The sequence below is a fragment of the Haliotis cracherodii genome, unplaced genomic scaffold (assembly GCF_022045235.1).
Source record: "Haliotis cracherodii isolate W230 unplaced genomic scaffold, xgHalCrac1.p SCAF_3, whole genome shotgun sequence".
In the NCBI taxonomy this organism is placed as follows: Eukaryota; Metazoa; Mollusca; class Gastropoda; order Lepetellida; family Haliotidae; genus Haliotis; species Haliotis cracherodii.
Window position 1 is genome coordinate 23,543,535 of NW_027266286.1, and position 20,983 is coordinate 23,564,517.

The 20,983-nt window shown below is 42.0% G+C and overlaps 1 protein-coding gene across 1 annotated transcript in view; it reads right to left on the reverse strand.

The window, feature by feature from the left end:
* Nucleotides 1-1,564: 1,564 nt before the first annotated feature.
* The window catches only part of LOC139474563 (brefeldin A-inhibited guanine nucleotide-exchange protein 3-like), a 71,836-nt gene continuing 52,417 nt past the window's right edge, over nt 1,565-20,983 (reverse strand). The window contains exons 20-32 of the mRNA XM_071257625.1: nt 20,645-20,897; nt 19,711-19,890; nt 18,147-18,402; nt 17,509-17,683; nt 15,355-15,836; nt 13,289-13,459; nt 10,053-10,170; nt 8,632-8,860; nt 7,936-8,069; nt 6,427-6,554; nt 5,236-5,829; nt 4,538-4,848; nt 1,565-2,549 (exon numbers count right to left, since the gene is read on the reverse strand). Of these exons, the coding sequence (XP_071113726.1) occupies nt 2,274-2,549; nt 4,538-4,848; nt 5,236-5,829; nt 6,427-6,554; nt 7,936-8,069; nt 8,632-8,860; nt 10,053-10,170; nt 13,289-13,459; nt 15,355-15,836; nt 17,509-17,683; nt 18,147-18,402; nt 19,711-19,890; nt 20,645-20,897 (3,307 nt within the window). The 3' untranslated portion in view covers nt 1,565-2,273. The remainder of the gene's footprint in view (nt 2,550-4,537; nt 4,849-5,235; nt 5,830-6,426; nt 6,555-7,935; nt 8,070-8,631; nt 8,861-10,052; nt 10,171-13,288; nt 13,460-15,354; nt 15,837-17,508; nt 17,684-18,146; nt 18,403-19,710; nt 19,891-20,644; nt 20,898-20,983) is intronic.

Below are 20,983 nucleotides of genomic sequence, written 5' to 3' on the forward strand. Positions count from 1 at the left end.
CCCACACTGCGAGTGCTATTGGACGCTTCAAGATATTCACGACACCTACAGTACCTCAAAAAGGTGACTTATTGGAGACTCTCTGTGACAATTTTAACACATATGACACACGCTGGTGAAAAACTATGTCACTGTCACATTCCCTTTCAACAGAGCAAAACTTTGATGTTATTCAATTTATCTAAACATACAACTTTTTCATTAAACTTGAAACGTTAAATTCAGGGTCATGTTTTGTCTCTAACTCCTTGTTTTGGATTTTTTCAAGACCAGAGCTTATATTTTGAATAAACTAAGACACAATAAGAATGGGTGAAACCTTAAGCCCAGAGATAAACTATGTGCATCCCAAGTGTCCCAATTTTCTGCATTCCTCGGTTATCTGGACCAGATGAGAATTGCTTTAATCCCAGAGGGTCAGGTATGTCACACAAAGATATTTTTCATAGATGAGAACAGGTTAGAAATTAAACTCTATTTTCACTGGTCCGCAATAATGACATCTACCCAATGGTAAAGTGATGGTCCACAAGGAAATAGCATCCATTAATTTAACAAGAGTCTAACTGGAGGATTATCATCCTTTCCAGCCCCGGAAATCCCCACACATTAAACTACAGCCTTGTATGCAGGACGTTGACCTGAAACACATGCAATGCTGTGATCACTTGTGGAGAGCATCTTCATCTCCTCCAGACCATGATGCTAATGATACAGTATATGTGAAATGATATGACACTGATACCACTACCTCTCACATCAGAAGTATCAACCAAAAACTACTGAGCAGATATATGACACCGTCAGGAATAACATACACAACTCACAGGTCCGTTACAACACAGATACAATAGGAAAATATACTTTAAAATAGTTTCATAATAGGTACTTTCATTTGTGGTCAGTTCACCCTGGTACTAAGCATAAACTTGGGATAAGGAAAGATAAACCATCTCCTCAAGAAGCATTATCCATCTACCCTGTTTGTTTGTTTGTTTGTTTGTTTGTTTGTTGTTTAACGATGCACTCAGCAATATTCCGGCTATATGATGGCGGTCTGTAAATAATCAAGTCTGGATCAGACAATCCAGTGACCGACATCGCGAACAACAATCCATCTGGTACGAAGACACGTCTTTGACCAAGTCACCAAGCCTGACCACCCAATCCATTTGGTTGCTTCTCAGGAATTCTGAGGAATCAACATTACAGCCCTATCCCCTGTAATATGATCTATCAATCAGTGAATGTGAATAACACAGTGATATTCCGACCATATCACGCCAGCCTAAGAGAACTGGGACCAGGCAAACCTGCAACTGAGAGCATCATCAACGATCCACACCATGAACAGTTGTCAAGATACTATCCAAGCCAGGAGTTATATCGAAGCAGTGACTCTCTGCTGGTAGCATCGCAAAACAATAAGTTGACTATTTCATCTGTCGAAAATTCAACATCTCAAATGAACAGGAATGCTGATGGCAATGGTAGCGGTGGAATCGTCAACATCACCATATCTGGACTATCTCCAGATACTCATGGGTACAGAACACTTCCCATCTGTATCTGTACAGACATTCCCCTCAGTAATAGCCTAGAAGCTCGGTTTCTTGGCTGTCACGACAAACATAATATTGATATTTTTCCATGTAATGAAAATATGTTTAAATGACTGAGATGCTTATCAGTAGTGAGTGAGTTGGGTTTAATTAACGCCGCTTTTAACAGTATTCCAGTTTTATCGCGGCGTGTCAGCTTAATGTGGGAGGAAAGCTCGAAGTGATGCAGGTCTTAGACGTTTACCAGTTCGGTGAAACCCACAAGCACGCCCACGGCGATATTTGCTAATATATTGGCTAGTGAACAATGCCAATTAGCACTCCTTCCAATTGATCAATGTACACAAGACTTATTTATTTGTGTATAATACGTGTGTTATATGCACCCTTAATTATGGGCAATTAAATTCTTGAAAAATATATCTGTCGTATATAAACATTTCAGGCTGTCAGCATAAACCACTAAATTTACGATCTTTCAACTCTGTTGTTTTCCACCAAAATAATATTCTAATAAGAGCCCCTTATTTCTAATTTTGAGAGCGCCCTGGACGCTTACTGTAATAGAAAGCCTGCACACCAAAAGGAATTACATCATTTTTAGCCAAATACCAGTTACCAGAAGTTTCTGTTTGTCATGTTCATCGTATCACAATTACAAATGATATCACAATTGTTGAATACAACCAAATGTTAAAGACAATTTCCCTGCTAGCACGTGCTGACTTCACTCTGCGCTAGCCCCTCATCTTTTAGTTTCAAGTCGACAGCTTTCTCCAGTGAAAAGCCATACATGCTCCCAAGTCTGTAGAACCAATCTGCCAAGGTTTCCTTTAGCTTGGGGTCCTCGGCATGACAGATGAGTTGGTTGACACAGTTGAAGACTGCGGGCAGCAGGGCACGGAACTGGGGCTGCGGAAGCTGCAGGAACAGACGGAGGATGGTGCACAGCATCTCCGACCAGGACATCACATGTGCCTCACTGTCCTGGAATACACAAATCATTACCTTTTAGAGAATCTAGCTACCACACTTTCCCGTCACAATCTTGCTTGATAACGGTGTTAGAACCTACACCGAAACGTCACTCTTAATTGTAATAAAGAAGTTGTTCATCCATAAATTCTTATAGTTACTTAGTACTCCAACTTCTAAATGCCTATCAAAGAAGTTATTCGTAGTCTTAATGGAGACGTGGCAATCTCAACCATCAACCAACTCAACAACCTTCACTTTCTTGATAACTGCGTTAGATCCTACACCAAAATGTCGCTCTTAATTGTAATAAAGAAGTTGTTCATCCATAAATTCTTATCCTTACATAATCTTCAAAAGAATATACAATACTCGGCATATGCAAACAGTCAGAAAAAACACATACTGTAAATGTGAAAATTAATGCATCAAAAAGTTAATGTGACTGCTAACCCCTACCCAAAAATGTGACTCAATATCAATGTGACCCACCCCATCCCCAGTGGAATGATACACATCCTTACCTTTATCCTTCCTTAAATTAATCCAATAAACAGCAAATAGCGCTGCTTATAAGCACTGAGTAGAGCACTGCCGTAAAAACAATGAACTGTGTTTTCCTAAAAACGACATACAGTTTATATGTTTACTCGGTTGACTGGACTTTACGAAATTCAAAGGCAATAAAATAATTGAACCAACAATAGTTCACTGATTGGTATGTGCAGAAGGTGTCATCAAGCTTGACACAAGAGTCATCCGAAGATGACATATCTCCCGATGTGGCATGTCGGTAAACTGTGTGTACCTTCAAATGTATTTAGATTGGCAAGGACATCTTTTTCCTTGATGCCAAAACCAGAAATATAATGAAGGTTATTAAATATTGGTTGATGTAGCTCACTTTCTGATGATCTCATGAAATTGTAATAACAATAACTTCGCAGATTCACATATGAAAAGCTCTGTAGTAGCCTCATGACACAAAGGCATAAAGAGAATGTACTTGGTTATGTAGCTCACATCATATATAGTATATGATATCGGTAAATAGTACACCTTAGAATTATATGTCAGGGGCTACAAATTAAAAAGACTAAAAATCTATGAATAACAAACTGCACTAGCAGTGAACATGATTGATATGTGCATAAAGTTTGGTGAATCTCTGTCGCATGATTTAGAAGATATGCTCCAGATGAGGACATTACCCTAAGTTCATCAATTTTCAATTTAAATTGAAAAAAGAAAAAAAAAAGAAAAAATCTGTTAATAGCAAAGGCACCACTACATAACCTGCTTGATAGGTGTAAAAACATTTGAGAAGCTAAGTTGTAAGGTTCGGGAGATATGGTCCAGACAAGAGCACTACCCTCAAATTTCCTAAGTTCATCATATTTCAATGGAAACGACAAAAATAAAAAATTCTAAAAATCTCTAAATAGCAAAAGGCACTACTACTGAGCCTGATTGGTAAGTGTACCAAGTTTTGTGAAGCTAGGTTGTACGGTTTAGGAAATATGCTCCGGACAAGAGCACTACTCTCAAATTTCCTAAGTTCATCATATTTCCATGGAAACGACAAAAATAAAAAATTCTAAAAATCTCTAAATAGCACAAGGCACTACTACTGAGCCTGATTGGTAAGTGTACCAAGTTTTGTGAAGCTAGGTTGTACGGTTTAGGAAATATGCTCCGGACAAACAATGATTACAGTCAGACAGACAGACAGACAGACAGACAGACAGACAGACAGACAGACAGACGGACGGACGGACGGACGGACATACTGATGGCTATATCCCCCGACATATAATGACGGGGGGATATAGCCAATAGTATGTCCGTCCGTTCCACATGAGGTGTTCTGTTTAATTTACAGGCTGGGAAAAATGTCAGGTTACGTTCCATCCCTTTTGTAGTCATGTAGTGAAAACAATGAAAGGAACTTGATTCCCAAATGGTAAGAATGATCAATTTCAACATGACAAAACCCTCACCTTTAATATAGAGTTCTTCTGTTGCTTGTCGATCTCATCATCCACTCCGTCTTTCTTCCCTGCCTTGGACAGGTCCTTCTTCCTCTTGGTGAACTTGACGAAGGAGGGCATGGAGTGCTGCTGTTTGCGGCGCTTGTACTGGGACATGAGGGACTGTATGAACTTGTCTGTGGCCACCGTGTACACCTTGCTCTCGTGCTCCTCTCTCAGTTCCCGCTTGCTGCGGGTGTGCACTGGAGACGGGGTGTCGGCCCGCTCCTCCACGGGGGCAGGCGTGGTGGCATCCTCCGGGCAAGTCTCTGCCTGTGATTCTGAAATTCAGAAACCACATAAACATGATAAAAGTGTTGGGTTGGAGTTTTATGAGTGTGTGTGAGTGAGTGTGTGAGAGAAAGAGTACTGTTTTATGCCGTTTTTAGCAATATTCCAGCAAGAAATGAACTTCACACATTGTACAGCGTGATGAGCGGACACTTATCGCTCTGAACTAGCTGTGATCAAATACAGGGCGCACAAGATACACCAAAACTCAGGCCTGTCTCTTTATATTTCGAGCAGCAGGCAGGTGTGGCCTAGAGAGGTCACACAGTAACCAAAAATCTCCCTACCCTGTAAGTCTTAAAAAAAACCATGAAAACAAGAATACATTTGGCCTTCTCCAACAGAAACTGAAAGCTCTATATAATGATAACACTAACCTTCTTGTGTCTCCACAGCAACAGTAGTCATGGTGACAAATCCATCGGAAGTCACATCGGTCCTTGGTTCCTCCTCAGCCGTCTTCCTCTCCATCATCTCACTGGCGTCATCGGGTTGAGCAATGAGGAAGAACAAAGACTGGTCAGCCATACGGTCAAAGCAGGACATCCCGTCCTTGTCCAGCAGAATATCCACATAGGTCTGACACAGCTCATCACAAGTGCTCTGCAGCAACTGGATGAAAGCCGCTGGGTTGGCATCGATCGGTTCCACAGAGCTCCTGCTTTTGATCTTCATATCAATCTCCCCGTTGTCCGGACTACCCTGTTTGAGCACCTCGTCCAGAAAGGAGCGTGTCCTCTCAAGGGTAAGGCTGTTGAGATGGGCACAGATCTCCAGCAGCGAGTGGATGTAGAAGATGATGCTGGACCCGGCATGCTTGTACAGGTTGGCTGCCACCTCCAGCCCCGCCACCTTCTGGATGAGGAACTTGAGGCCAGGCCGAGTGTCGAAGTCACAGGCCAGCTTGTAGGAGTTGTGCAGCATATCCAAGAACTGGAGGACGTTCCGGGTCGACATGCAGGAGATTAGGCCTGGACACAACATAACGATCAGATTCAGACTGAACCATGACGTTTCAGAATCCTGCATTCTGTTTGTTTGTTTGTTTGTTTGTTTGTTGTTTTAATGCCGCACTCAGCAATATTCAAGCTATATGACGGTGGTCTGTAAATAATCAAGTATGGATCAGACAATCCAGTGATTGATATCATGAGCATCGATCCACTCAATTGGGATCGATGACATGCATCAACCAAGTCAGCGAGCCTGACCACCCGATCCCGTTAGTCGCCTCTTACGACAAGCATAGTCACCTTTCACGGCAACTATGCCTACATTCTGATTGGTATCAAACCAAATCAATTTTTTTTTATGTAAGTGCATCCTGGAGAGTAAAGAAAAAGGTTGCCAAAAGAAATATTTTCTTTCAAAGTCGAGTAAAAGATTATTTTCCCTTTCTATATTGACCTACTCTTTCCTTACTAAAAAGAGTGGAAAGAAACAGACTGCTAACAATTTTTTATATGACCACATATTTGTGAAATTTAGAGTTGACAGATCATAAACCAATTAAAACAAACATTGAACTGTGGACTTGGTACTTGCACTTTCAACTCTATTAGAGGTACCTGTCAAGCTGCTGCCGCTGCGGTTGTTTGCAGACTGACCCTCGGTGCCCTCTAGCAGCAGGTAGCCAACAGTCTGCAGCAACAGCTGGTGGGACAGGAGACCCACCACCAAATTCCGGAATGGCACTCTGGAAATAAAGTTTCACATTCAAAACACTCACACCTAATTGTGGAAGGAATTGTGGGAGTAACCTGTCAATGTATTCTAACCTAGAATCCACACAGGAATTTCTCTGAGATTATTTGAATACAATGGAAAGAGTTCCTATCCAATTGCCAATTCAATTTACAAAATTTGGTTTCATCAAGGCTATACCATAGCACTTCAGAAATAGTTTACATCTGTGGTCCTCGGGTCTACTTAACTTAGTCCACTACCTACATAATATCTGGCATTACCTGGCGGAGATGTGGCCAGGATACTGAGTATTACCTGGTGGAGATGTGGTCAGGGTACTGGGCATTACCTGGTGGAGATGTGGCCAGGATACTGAGTATTACCTGGTGGAGATGTGGTCAGGGTACTGGGTATTACCTGGTGGAGATGTGGTCAGGGTACTGAGTATTACCTGGTGGAGATGTGGTCAGGGTACTGAGTATTACCTGGTGGAGATGTGGTCAGGGTACTGGGTATTACCTGGTGGAGATGTGGTCAGGGTACTGAGTATTACCTGGTGGAGATGTGGTCAGGGTACTGGGTATTACCTGGTGGAGATGTGGTCAGGGTACTGAGTATTACCTGGTGGAGATGTGGTCAGGGTACTGAGTATTACCTCGTGGAGATGTGGTCTGGGTACTGGGTATTACCTGGTGGAGATGTGGTCAGGGTACTGGGTATTACCTGGTGGAGATGTGGTCTGGGTACTGGGTATTACCTGGTGGAGATGTGGTCTGGGTACTGGGTATTACCTGGTGGAGATGTGGTCAGGGTACTGGGTATTACCTGGTGTAGATGTGGTCAGGGTACTGGGTATTACCTGGTGGAGATGTGGTCAGGGTACTGGGTATTACCTGGTGGAGATGTGGTCAGGGTACTGGGTATTACCTGGTGGAGATGTGGTCAGGGTACTGGGTATTACCTGGTGGAGATGTGGTCAGGGTACTGGGTATTACCTGGTGGAGATGTGGTCAGGGTACTGAGTATTACCTGGTGGAGATGTGGTCAGGGTACTGGGTATTACCTGGTGGAGATGTGGTCAGGGTACTGGGTATTACCTGGTGGAGATGTGGTCAGGGTACTGAGTATTACCTGGTGGAGATGTGGCCAGGGTACTGGGTATTACCTGGTGGAGATGTGGTAGAGATGTGGTCAGGGTACTGGGTATTACCTGGTGGAGATGTGGTCAGGGTACTGGGTATTACCTGGTGGAGATGTGGACGGGGTACTGAGTATTACCTGGTGGAGTTGTGGTCAGGGTACTGGGTATTACCTGGTGGAGATGTGGACGGGGTACTGGGTATTACCTGGTGGAGATGTGATGGATATGTGGTCAGGGTACTGGGTATTACCTGGTGGAGATGTGGTCAGGGTTGAGGCTGTCCTTGTGGTTTGGTGGGTACAGCAGGAAGACATATGATTGGTCCTCCTCCATGTCAAACTGTACCTGCGGCATCTGGGACATCTGGCTCTCCAACAGGAACACCTACAACAGTGTCGGTGGACATGTGTGCCGAGATGCATACAAGGAACAAAATACCAAATGAACAAGAGCCAGTTGGAGAGAGTGAATATGGTTTTACGGTGATTTCAGCATACTGAGTTCATTACAACGTTAATTTACTGTATGCAAATGTGTGACTGTAAAATTTTACATCGTACCTCCAACGTTACAGCCATATTGCGATATATGCATGCAAATGAGGACACCTTGGAAGAATTTTTTTAAAAAGCTCCATGGATTGCCTAATGTTCCCAATAAGTTTTGTGTTTCTTGACATGAGCGTTTCAGGACACAAACATGGACTTCAAATCATTTCGGCATGATTTGATAAATAGGCGATTCTCTTTAACAGCGTATTCATATGTAGTATTTCAGTGAGTGAAAGCGTCTTAACTGAGACTATTTTATCATATATCAAGAATCAAAATAATATGACGGCCAAATGCTGAGAGTTTGCTGACTGCAACGTTCACCAACAATCACTCAAGTCCCTTAGTTTTTTTGTACTCTCTTTCAGAAGCTTGGATAACTACTTCCACCCAACCTGCTGAGCCAGCTGTTTGAGCCGGAAGCACTCCATCTTGGTACAGTCCTTCCTGGTCGCCACCTTCACTTGGCCGATGTCGCCATAGAAGTTCTCCGAGTTGGCGTGGAAGAGCACCATGAGTTGTCGGATGTTGAACGTGGTCACGTCCAGCGCCCTCTGGAGTGCTGCTGCACTCATCTGCCACATCTCCTCCGTCAGCAGTGGGCCGCCACTCAGCATCACATGCCTGCAACATTCATACAACACAACCACTGAGTTGAGTTGGATGCCACTTTGAGGGTGAAGGTGAAATTTAAAGTGAGAGTTAACGTTGCATCCAAGACTATTGCACTTACCGTATTCGACGTAATAAGCGCCCAGGGCGCTCTCAGAATTAGAAATAGGGGGCTCTTTGTCGAAAAGAGTTGAAAGATAAATTTCGTGGTTTATGCTGACAGCCTGAAATGTTTATATACGAGAGATATATTTTTCCAGAATTCAATTGCCCAAAATTAAGGGTGCATATAACACACGAGTGCCTATTATACGCGAATAAATAAGTATTGTGTACATTGATCAATCGGAAAGGGTGCTAATTGGGATTGTTCACGAGCCAATATATTAGCAAATATCACCCTGGGCACTTATTAGAGGGGGGCGCTTATTACGTCTAATACGTTATATAGCGACTGTCTGTCTGTCTCTGTGTGTCTGTTTGTCTGTCTGCTTGTACTAGTCCAGACTGATGCCAGTTTATGGTGCTAGCTCACTGAGATACCATGCCGCAGTTTAACATGAATACCCCACTCAGACACAGTATACTGACTCCGAGCTGACCAGTTCTTGTTTTTGCCCCTTAATGCCGAGTGCCAGACAGGGTAACAACAAGTACCATCTTTTAACGTCTTTTAGTATGATGCGGCCGGGGATCGAACCTTGGACCTTCCACTGTCTGGTCGGATGCTCTACCACTAGACCACAGAGGCGGTCGATGCCACTTGGAACAGTATTTCAGTTGCATCACGGCGTGTCAGCTTAGTTTGGGAGGAAAGCCCAAAGTAATGAAGGTCTTAGACTAAACCAATTTGGTGAAACCCACAAGCATGGGTGTGTGCTGGCACATCAAGGATCATAATCAGGGTGAATTTGATCGGAAGTATTGCATGCCTGTCATGAGAGAGCTTTGGGAGGATCAAGTGGTCGGGTATTTATAAATATTTGAAAATAGTTTTAAATTTAACTGTCAGACAGTTGGGCAGGTGAAGGAAAATTTCATGCAGCCCAACAGAAAAGGTACCAGTCACGGGCAGGCAGACAGGCAGTTATTCGGACACTGTTTATACTTGACAAAGTCCCGATGGCATCGATCATTGTTTAAAATTTCAGGCACTGGTTTGTCTGATTGAACACAGTGGTACAGCTGGAATATCGTCACTCACCGGAGACAGGAGCACCCAAGGCGGGAGATGTTCTCCACAGGCTGGGCAGCACATTCCGTCAGTACATCCAGGGTCTGCTTCAGCATGAACTCCAGGTGTGTTTGCTCCTCCTTCCGACCTGCAACACAGTCATGTACAGTCACAAACACAGTAACACAGTCACAAACACAGTAACACAGTCATATACAGTCAAAAACACAGTCATATACAGTCACAAACACAGCAACACAGTCATATACAGTCACAAACACAGAAACACAGTCATATACAGTCAAAAACACAGTCATATACAGTCACAAACACAGCAACACAGTCATATACAGTCACAAACACAGTAACACAGTCATATACAGTCACAAACACAGTAACACAGTCATGTACAGTCACAAACACAGTAACACAGTCATGTACAGTCACAAACACAGTAACACAGTCATGTACAGTCACAAACACAGTAACACAGTCATATACAGTCACAAACACAGTAACACAGTCATATACAGTCACAAACACAGTAACACAGTCATGTACAGTCACAAACACAGTAACACAGTCATGTACAGTCACAAACACAGTAACACAGTCATATACAGTCACAAACACAGTAACACAGTCATGTACAGTCACAAACACAGTAACACAGTCATATACAGTCACAAACACAGTAACACAGTCATATACAGTCACAAACACAGTAACTCAGTCATATACAGTCACAAAACACAGAAACACAGTCACAAACACAGTAACACAGTCATGTCCAGTCACAAACACAGTAACACAGTCATATACAGTCACAAACACAGTAACACAGACATATACAGTCACAAACACAGTAACACAGTCATATACAGTCACAAACACAGTAACACAGTCATATACAGTCACAAACACAGTAACACAGTCATGTACAGTCACAAACACAGTAACACAGTCATATACAGTCACAAACACAGTAACACAGTCACATACAGTCATATACAGTCACAAACACAGTAACACAGTCATATACAGTCACAAACACAGAAACACTGTCATATAGTCACACTCAGCTACATACACAGGCAAATACACAGCTACATAAACACACACAGCCATGTAGTTACATACAGACACACAGCCACGTACATACACAGCCATGTAGTTACATACACTCACACAGCCACATACACACACACACAGCCACATACATACACACACAGCCATGTAGTTACATACACTCACACAGCCACATACACACACACAGCCATGTAGTTACATACACACACACAGTCATGTAGTTACATACACACACAGCCATGTAGTTACATACACACACACAGTCGTGTAGTTACATACACTCACACAGCCATGTAGTTACATACAAACACACAGTCGTGTAGTTACATACACTCACACAGCCATGTAGTTACATACACACACACAGCCACATACACACACACACAGCCACATACATACACACACAGCCATGTAGTTACATACACACACACAGTCATGTAGTTACATACACTCACACAGCCATGTAGTTACATACACACACAGTCGTGTAGTTACATACACACACAGCCATGTAGTTACATACACACACACAGTCGTGTAGTTACATACACTCACACAGCCATGTAGTTACATACACTCACACAGCCATGTACACACACAGCCATGTAGTTACATACACACACACAGTCATGTAGTTACATACACACACAGCCATGTAGTTACATACACACACAGTCGTGTAGTTACATACACACACAGCCATGTAGTTACATACACACACACAGTCATGTAGTTACATACACTCACACAGCCATGTAGTTACATACACACACAGTCGTGTAGTTACATACACACACAGCCATGTAGTTACATACACACACACAGTCGTGTAGTTACATACACTCACACAGCCATGTAGTTACATACACTCACACAGCCATGTAGTTACATACACACACAGTCGTGTAGTTACATACACACACAGCCATGTAGTTACATACACACACACAGTCGTGTAGTTACATACACTCACACAGCCATGTAGTTACATACACACACACAGCCACATACACACACACAGCCATGTAGTTACATACACACACACAGCCACATACACACACACAGCCATGTAGTTACATACACACACACAGTCATGTAGTTACATACACTCACACAGCCATGTAGTTACATACACACACAGTCGTGTAGTTACATACACACACAGCCATGTAGTTACATACACACACACAGTCGTGTAGTTACATACACACACACAGTCGTGTAGTTACATACACTCACACAGCCATGTAGTTACATACACTCACACAGCCACGTACACACACAGCCATGTAGTTACATACACACACAGTCGTGTAGTTACATACACACACAGCCATGTAGTTACATACACACACACAGTCGTGTAGTTACATACACACACACAGTCGTGTAGTTACATACACTCACACAGCCATGTAGTTACATACACACACACAGTCGTGTAGTTACATACACACACACAGTCGTGTAGTTACATACACTCACACAGCCATGTAGTTACATACACACACACAGTCGTGTAGTTACATACACTCACACAGCCATGTAGTTACATACACTCACACAGCCACGTACACACACACAGCCATGTAGTTACATACACTCACACAGCCACATACACACACACAGCCACACACACACACACAGCCATGTAGTTACATACATTCACACAGCAACGTACACAGGCACATAGTCAAATACACAGCCACATGCACACACAAAACCATGTACAGTCACATACACACACAGCGAAAAATACACAGTCATATATAGTCTCCCATACAGTACCAAACACACATTCAAATACACAGTAATGCACTCACAAACACTGTCACAAACACACAAGTTTATATATACAGTCACATGGAGTTCCAAACACACAGTCACAAACAAACATACACTGTCACAAATGCAGAATAGTTGGTGATTTTCCCTCTCCAGTCAATCAATTCAAGTCAAAGGATTAAAAATAGGGCAAAAGTAAGTAAGTTTCTTTCAAACAAAACTTTTATCTTCAGATTTGTCTATATACAACAATACTCATGTCATGTTTATTCACCAGTAAATAATATTCATATTTCTGACCAACAAACTGAAAACAAATCTGAAAACTCAGAAAAACAAACAGGAAGGCTCAACATGTCTGAAATAAAATTTCAGTGAAAACCATGACTTACCTATGAATTTGGACAAATATTCAACTACTAGGTCCGACATATTTCCACAACACTGTTTGAAGTTGACAGCGCCAACTTCCCAGTAACCATGGATACGGGAGCCCCTCCGGAGCCACGACTGCAGCATGGGCAGAAGCAGGTGGTTGATGTTGTACACAGCAAACCGAGGACCTGAAACATTCATCACATACAGAGATTCTCACGCTTGTGTCTTTTGATATCAAATATATCAACGCGAGTTGAAAATAGTGGAAAAACTCCAAGGCTTGCCAAGGAGTTTATCCACTTTTATCAATGAACATTCATACATTTGTCATCAAAAGACACGAGGATGAGATTTTATTCATCATCCAACATCATTCTTCCAACTTTTTCAGTTTGTAGAAGGTAATAAACAGTGTCTTAAGTGTAAAAGTACTGCTAACAGCTTCAGTAGCAGTGCCTTTAGTGATGTCATTTCATTGTGACGTCATTGTAACCAATGACGTCACAAAGGTCTGCAAAGCATTGTGATGAAAATTCATTGCAGCGATATCTACAATGTAGATATCTCTTGATCTTACCCAAGAGATATCTCCTGTGGAAGCTAGTTTTGGATGATAAATCAAATTCTGCACATCGGCCAGCCAATATTTAACCTTGGTCAGCTGAAGCTTAGGATAGAGGTGAGGTGAGGTGAAATGGGGTTTAACGTCGCGTCCAAGATTATTGCACTTATATAGCGACTTGCATGTACGTGTGTGTGTTTGTGTGGCTGCTTGTTCTAGTCCGGACTGATGCCGATTTATAGTGCTAGCTATGGGTTGCTGAAGACATATTCTACATAGACTTTGTAAACTTACTGCGATGTCACCATGATATACAGGACTCTGGGTACGTCTACATATCTAGGTCAATCACCAATAAGTTTGACATTTTGTCCATTGACAGTGTTGCATGAATAACGAATGGTTTGAGTGAGTGAGTGAGTGAGTTGGGTTTAACGCCGCTTTTAACAGTATTCCAGTCACATCGCGGCGTGTCAGCTTAATGTGGGAGGAAAGCCCGAAGTGATGCAGGTCTCAGATGTTTAACACTTCGGTGAAACCCACGAGCATGGGAATGGTGCTGACAAACCTAGAAACATAATCGGGGCGAACCAGGATTCGAACCCACAATCATAGGTTTCTGGCGTGCCCAAGGTATGCAACTCTGCACAGCGAATCGCGGCGTCTTGGCCGACTGGGCCACCCATGCCCCCTGAATACCGAATGGAATGGAAGTACCAGTAGTACTGAAAACATTCACAGTTGTTACTTTTATTTACAAGAATCGTTTAGATCTGTAGAGGTACACAGTGAATACGTATTACAGTACGTTTGGAAAATACCAGTTTATTGCATTTTTCAAAATCATGCATAGATTCATTTAGTTGGCAAAGTAACCATAAGTCACAAGTCAAATTGAAATTATGAATATACAGTCAAGCTTTCGGCCTTCTGGCCTTCATCAGGCACTCTGTGGGACATGATATCACAATGGACAATGGCTACGACGTCACAATTAGTAATGATGTCCGTTACAGCAATGGTTGAAAAAGGATCTTGACTGATGTCATACGTAAAGTGCATGCCTGATGAAAGCCAGGACGTCGAAAGCTTGACTGTGTATATTTATGTATTTATTTGAATTCCCCTTTGGGAATGAACACAAAAGATGATTTATGAAATTATGAATTTCAGAAATTAGCAATCCATCAATGCAATTAGTGATTAAAAAGCGAAAAAAAATATTTATGACCAGCTTCCTGTATATAATTGGTCCATTATACATGTGTTGTGACATTCAACAAAATGGTGGACAACTTTGAAGTTGTCAAAAAGGTGCAAGGGAAATCGGATGTATGGTCCATTTAAGACTAAAAACGAAAACATGATCAGAAAATTAAATTACAGATTAAAGAAAACATGCACCATATTGAGGTACATATCGCAATACATGAATCATTATTGCAAGAAATTGCAATGCGAAACTCAGGCCAATTCCCATCAGGAGGAGTGTCTAGCCTTGAATCCCATCATCCTTACCTGGAACATCAGCAGCTGATCGGAGCAGCTCGAACAGCATCTCCATCGTCTGGGGCTGGAAGGTCTTGGGGCAGCTGGATATGGAAGTGGCCAGACCGTCCAGCAAGAGAAACCACACATGCAGGATCCGAGATGGATTGTCCAGCTCATCCAGGGGCACTGGCTGCCATTTTGTGTCTGCAGACGCCAACTTAATGCCGGAGTCAACAAGGTTAGGGTCTGACTGAGACTGGTGTGTTTCTGGAGACAAAGCATCCAGCATCCCTGAATCGGCTGATGCTACACTTTGTGAGTCAAATACCGGGTCCGACAGTTCGGATATGTGAAGTCCTTTTGGCTTATCATCATCGAGTGAATTTTCTTTCTGGAAGACGGGGCCTGTTTTTGCTTCATCACACTCTGTGAAGCTCTTGGAGAAGGACTCAAAATTCATGTTGGGGATGACGGGGTCGACGAGGCGGACAGTGGAGCCCAACTGTATCCTGGGAATATTGCATCTTACTGTTAATCCCTTAAACAATTAATTTGTTTGTTTATTTACACTTAGTGGCCACTAAATAATCAAGTCTGGGCCAATCACACCAGTTATTATTAGCAACGATCCAATGATTGAGGTATGAAGTCATGGAATCAACCAAGTCCCCAAGCCGACCACCTGATACAGAATGTCGCTTCGTACGATGTGGTCAGGTTGATGAGGACCAGTTCAACCCGGAATCCCCATCGTGTATAGGAATTTAATACGGCTTATAGTGCAAGCAGGCCATGTGTTTTGTTTTCGTTTTTTGTTGGGGTTTTTTTTTGGGGGGTGAGGTGGAGGGGGGGGGGGGGGGGGGGGGGTCGTTCTAACTAGTATATTACCAAATAAACAGTTGTGAACAATCAACCTAGGAAAGGGCCTACCTCCATAAATGTATTCCTTGATGAGTAAAATACTGGAAGACAATATTTGCCTACTGTTGGACTACCAGTGTGTGGACAATACACTCGTACAATGCGCTTTGATCTTATTTCACAACACGAAGACATTATTGTGAACACACAACACCGGAAGAAGCAAGTCAACAAATACGTACTGAAATATGCAAGTTAGTCCTGTTATTACCCTATCTGGCTATGAAAGTGTTCATTGTATATCTAGACTTACGTTTGTAATCCATAATATTACTTTTTTCAAAGGTTACATTCTGTTTTGTTTACATTAATTTCGGCAAACTCGTGAATGAACTGATCGGGAAATCACATCAACTTACTATGATCTTGCCTTGAAACAAACATTATTCATTAGTGATACAATGACTTTGGTCTTCCTATCACTGTATAGAAATTGCTTTTCATTTAGGATATTGGCCACAACATTAAGTATTTTATAACCTAAATCACCCAAAGATAGGGGGGAAAATGTGTAACGGCTGATTGCTATTTCCGGCTTATTTTACAAGACAAATACCCACATAATCTTAATCTCTGTGTATTAAACATTGGGAAGTAACTGCATGCTATATTGGATTGCATTGTTTTTAAGCATTGTAGCATTTCACTACAAGGAAATGATGGGTTCGAGGTGTGGAATATTTAAGGATTAAGGATTTTATTTGGGAGGGGGGGGGGGGAGGAAACGGAAAAAAAAAACGAAACGTGCAGCGGACCTTTTGATGATGCCTGAGAACCTATTATCTTTTTAACCTACTGTATTCGACGTAATATGCGCCCCGCTCTAATAAGCGCCCACGGCGATATTTGCTAATACATTGGCTATTGAACAATCTCAGTTAGCACCCCTTCCAATTGATCAATGTACACAAGGCCTATTTATGCGCATAATACGCACTTGTGTGTTATATGCACCCTTAATTATGGGCAATTAAATTCTGAAAAATATATCTGTCGTACATAAACATTTCAGACTGTCAGCATACACCACGAAATTTATCTTTCAACTCTGTTTTTTTAAAAAGAGCCCCCTATTCCTAATTTTGAGAGCGCCCTGGGCACTTATTACGTTGAATACAGTATTTATTCTTTTTCAGTACTTGTTCTCAGAAACATATTTTGGGTTTTCACCATCTATGTGCATCAATTCAGATTTACTTCGCACATTACACGAACAACACTGTAAGAGAACTGAATACACCGTGATTACATCCCTCTTACCTCTGAGCACCTTTGAAGTTGGGACACGCAGGCATCTTCCACATAGAGGCCAGGATCTGGCAACACCGGCGCAGATACTGAAGGGCGGGGATACACAGGTTCTCCCCTGTAGGACCACCCAGACCCATGTCACTGCCAGAGTCAGACTCATCGTCACTCATCTCCTCAAACATGCCTGAAAACACACAGATTTGAGACAATTCTAATCAGGGGTATGTGACCCTTTCATATTTCTTCTAATTTTGTTGATTTGTTTCAGTTGAACTGAAACATTTGAAGTTAATTATTTTACAAACATAGACGAAAACTTTGATATGGCGAAGTCAGATGTAGATTGCAAATAAGCAACAAATGAACCCATAAGTCTTGAAGCTTTGATTGCAAATTATATAAGAATAGATTCTCACGTCTTTGACATATAACACCCTTCTTCTCACTACCCAATGTCGGTAACATCAGATCATTCACTCTGAAATAATACGTATTTGTGTCAAGTTCTGAGGTTCTCAGGTGATCCTCAGCAAACTTTGACCAACTAATCTACATGAGTGAGTGAGTTGGGTTTAATGATCTGATTTTAATGACGCAATATTTTTTTAAACTCTCGTCCTATAATGAACAACAAGAACACATCTCACCTGGGCCATTGACATACTTGAGCAGACAGAGAATACAGTCAACCGTGGCATTGGCAAACACCAGCACGTTGTCCGTGTTGAGATACACCTCGAAAACATCCAGCACGGCCGCCACATGTCTCTGTCTAGCCTCGTTCACTTCCTCGTTAGCTGTGTATTCTATCTTCACTGACCGAAGAGCTCCAAACAGGGGACGCCACCCTGACTGGATCTGTGCTGTGCAAGCCTCCACCAGCTCACAGATAGAACACACGATCTAGATGAATAGAACATGGTGCCATTATTCAATAGAACACACGATCTAGATGAACAGAGCATGAAATCACTGAATAGAGCACATGATCTAGATGAACAGAGCATGTTTCTACCATTCCATAGAACACATGATCTAGGTGAACAGAGCATGTTTCTATCATTCCATAGAACACATGATCTAGGTGAACAGAGCATGTTTCTATCATTCCATAGAACACATGATCTAGATGAACGGAGCATGTTTCTACCATTCCATAGAACACATGATCTAGGTGAACAGAGCATGTTTCTATCATTCCATAGAACACATGATCTAGGTGAACAGAGCATGTTTCTATCATTCCATAGAACACATGATCTAGGTGAACAGAGCAAGTTTCTATCATTCCACAGAACACATGATCTAGGTGAACAGAGCATGTTTCTATCATTCCATAGAACACATGATCAAGATGAATAGAACTTGCTGACATCACTCAGTAGAATGCTTGATCCAGTTCAATAGAACATACTGCCATCAATCTGATTTCTTTGTTTGTCAATATTAATTATTTATTGATATAGGACACATATCAATACAGTAATCTAAGCCTCATTGAACAGAAGTTCAGCTTTATCATGGCATGTCGTCTTAATGTTGGAGGATAGCCAAAGCTTTAATGTTTGAGGATAGCCAAAGTCTTAATGTTGGAGGATAGCCAAAGCTTTATTGTTGGAGGATAGCAAAAGTCTTAATGTTTGAGGATATCCAAAGGCTTAATGTTAGAGGATAACCAAAGTCTGAATAGCCAAAGGTGACATGTCACCAGTGTTTGAAATAGTTATAAAACCAATCAAGACAATCGGGAAGGTGACCCATAAATATCACTTGGCCATCTTCAAAGTTACCTGCACACATTGTAAACATTATAAATATTGAAATACCACGAAACAAACATGAGACAAATCACGTCTTGATTCAGTTGAAATAATACAATGCCTTACTTGAGAATCTACGAGAAGTAATGACAAAATTGAACACGTAAGTAGTCCAAATTATCTGCCAGACAGTCGGCCAGTTGGGAAAAAAATAAATGTAGCCCGACAGAAAAGTTAGTAGCCACGGGCAGGAGAGCAGGCAGTTATTTTGGACACTGCATGTCACAGATGTTAACCTGCAAAATTGCTCAATATAAGGCAAAGTCAGATCAGGTGTGCGTAATATGGGATAATGTTTGGCACAGTTAAACTGTACATACATAACATCCACAGTCTAATATCTTGATCACACAGGAAATGTAGTCACGTCTGAAAGTGTAACCATGGTTACCTGGTCTTGTACATCCCCATCACACAGGTCCATACACAGCATGTCCTCGAACGTCTTACACAGGAACTCGTTGATGTGGAAGTGTGGCCGCTCCTCACGGTTACTCAATATTGCCACAATGAAGTCATGGATGCAGGTGACAGCCATCTTCGAAATGCTCCTGTCCCGACTGCCAGTTGCCTAGCAACAGAGGAACAACATGGGGTCTGTTACATATATTCCACTTCCAAATATCAAAAAACATATTTCTGGAAAGATTTCTGCCCGTATCCCCCTCCAAAAGTTATATATGTATGCATTGCCGTTAAAACCCTTTAATCAGTCTTACCATCTTTACTAATAGTTTTACTTATAAAAGATAACTGAGGTTTAGCATAAACATCATAAAAGGTTCTCATGAATGACCGGTAATTCTTTTTACAATATCACATTAAAACAGGTCAGGAAGATAATTCGTTGTAGCAGGATCACCCGGGGTACATGGTGTTTTATGCTTTCCTCGTTAGGCTTTATACCACTTGCTAGAAATCATAAAACACTCAAAAAACCAAATGTAATCCTTGTGATACTGCTATAAATTATAACATGTATCTTACCATGACTCAGGCATAACAATATATTTATTGATACATGAAACTGGCATATCGATACATCCCTTGTAGCTGTCAAAAAAGTATTGTGGACCACTGCTCCACATCTAATCTACACAAGGCCTTTATTAATAATCACCAGTGAGTGAGTATGGTTTTACGCAGCTTTTGGCAATATTCCAGCAATATCACAGCGGGGGACACCAGAAATGGGCTTCACACATTGTACCCATGTCGGGAATCAAACCCGTGTTTTTGGCATGACGAGCGAACGCTTTAACCACTTTTACCCGACCGATCCCCACTATGAAATAAAATGAGGCAGGGCCTCTTCAGGAACTTACATCGACCAAGTAGGGTGATATGACGCTCCACACTCGGACAAGATGCTGAAGAGGTCGTGAACTGTGGACGACCTTCATGAGGACCTCCTGCAGCCTGTAGAGGTGAAGGGCATTGGTGGGGAGGCGGGGGAACCCTCCATCCATGTCGGGACCTGCATGTTTCCTCAGCTGAAACCGACTTGCTTCCCCAAGCTCTGCCAGGAAACTCAGCAGAGCTTGGAGGTTCAGCTTCTCTGCTGCATCCTCGAATATCCTGGTGGGATGAGAAAGTAGCACATAGGACGAGGATGTCAAGGTTATTACCTCAGAGCTCCAAATAAGCTGCGTATCTGTTGAAAT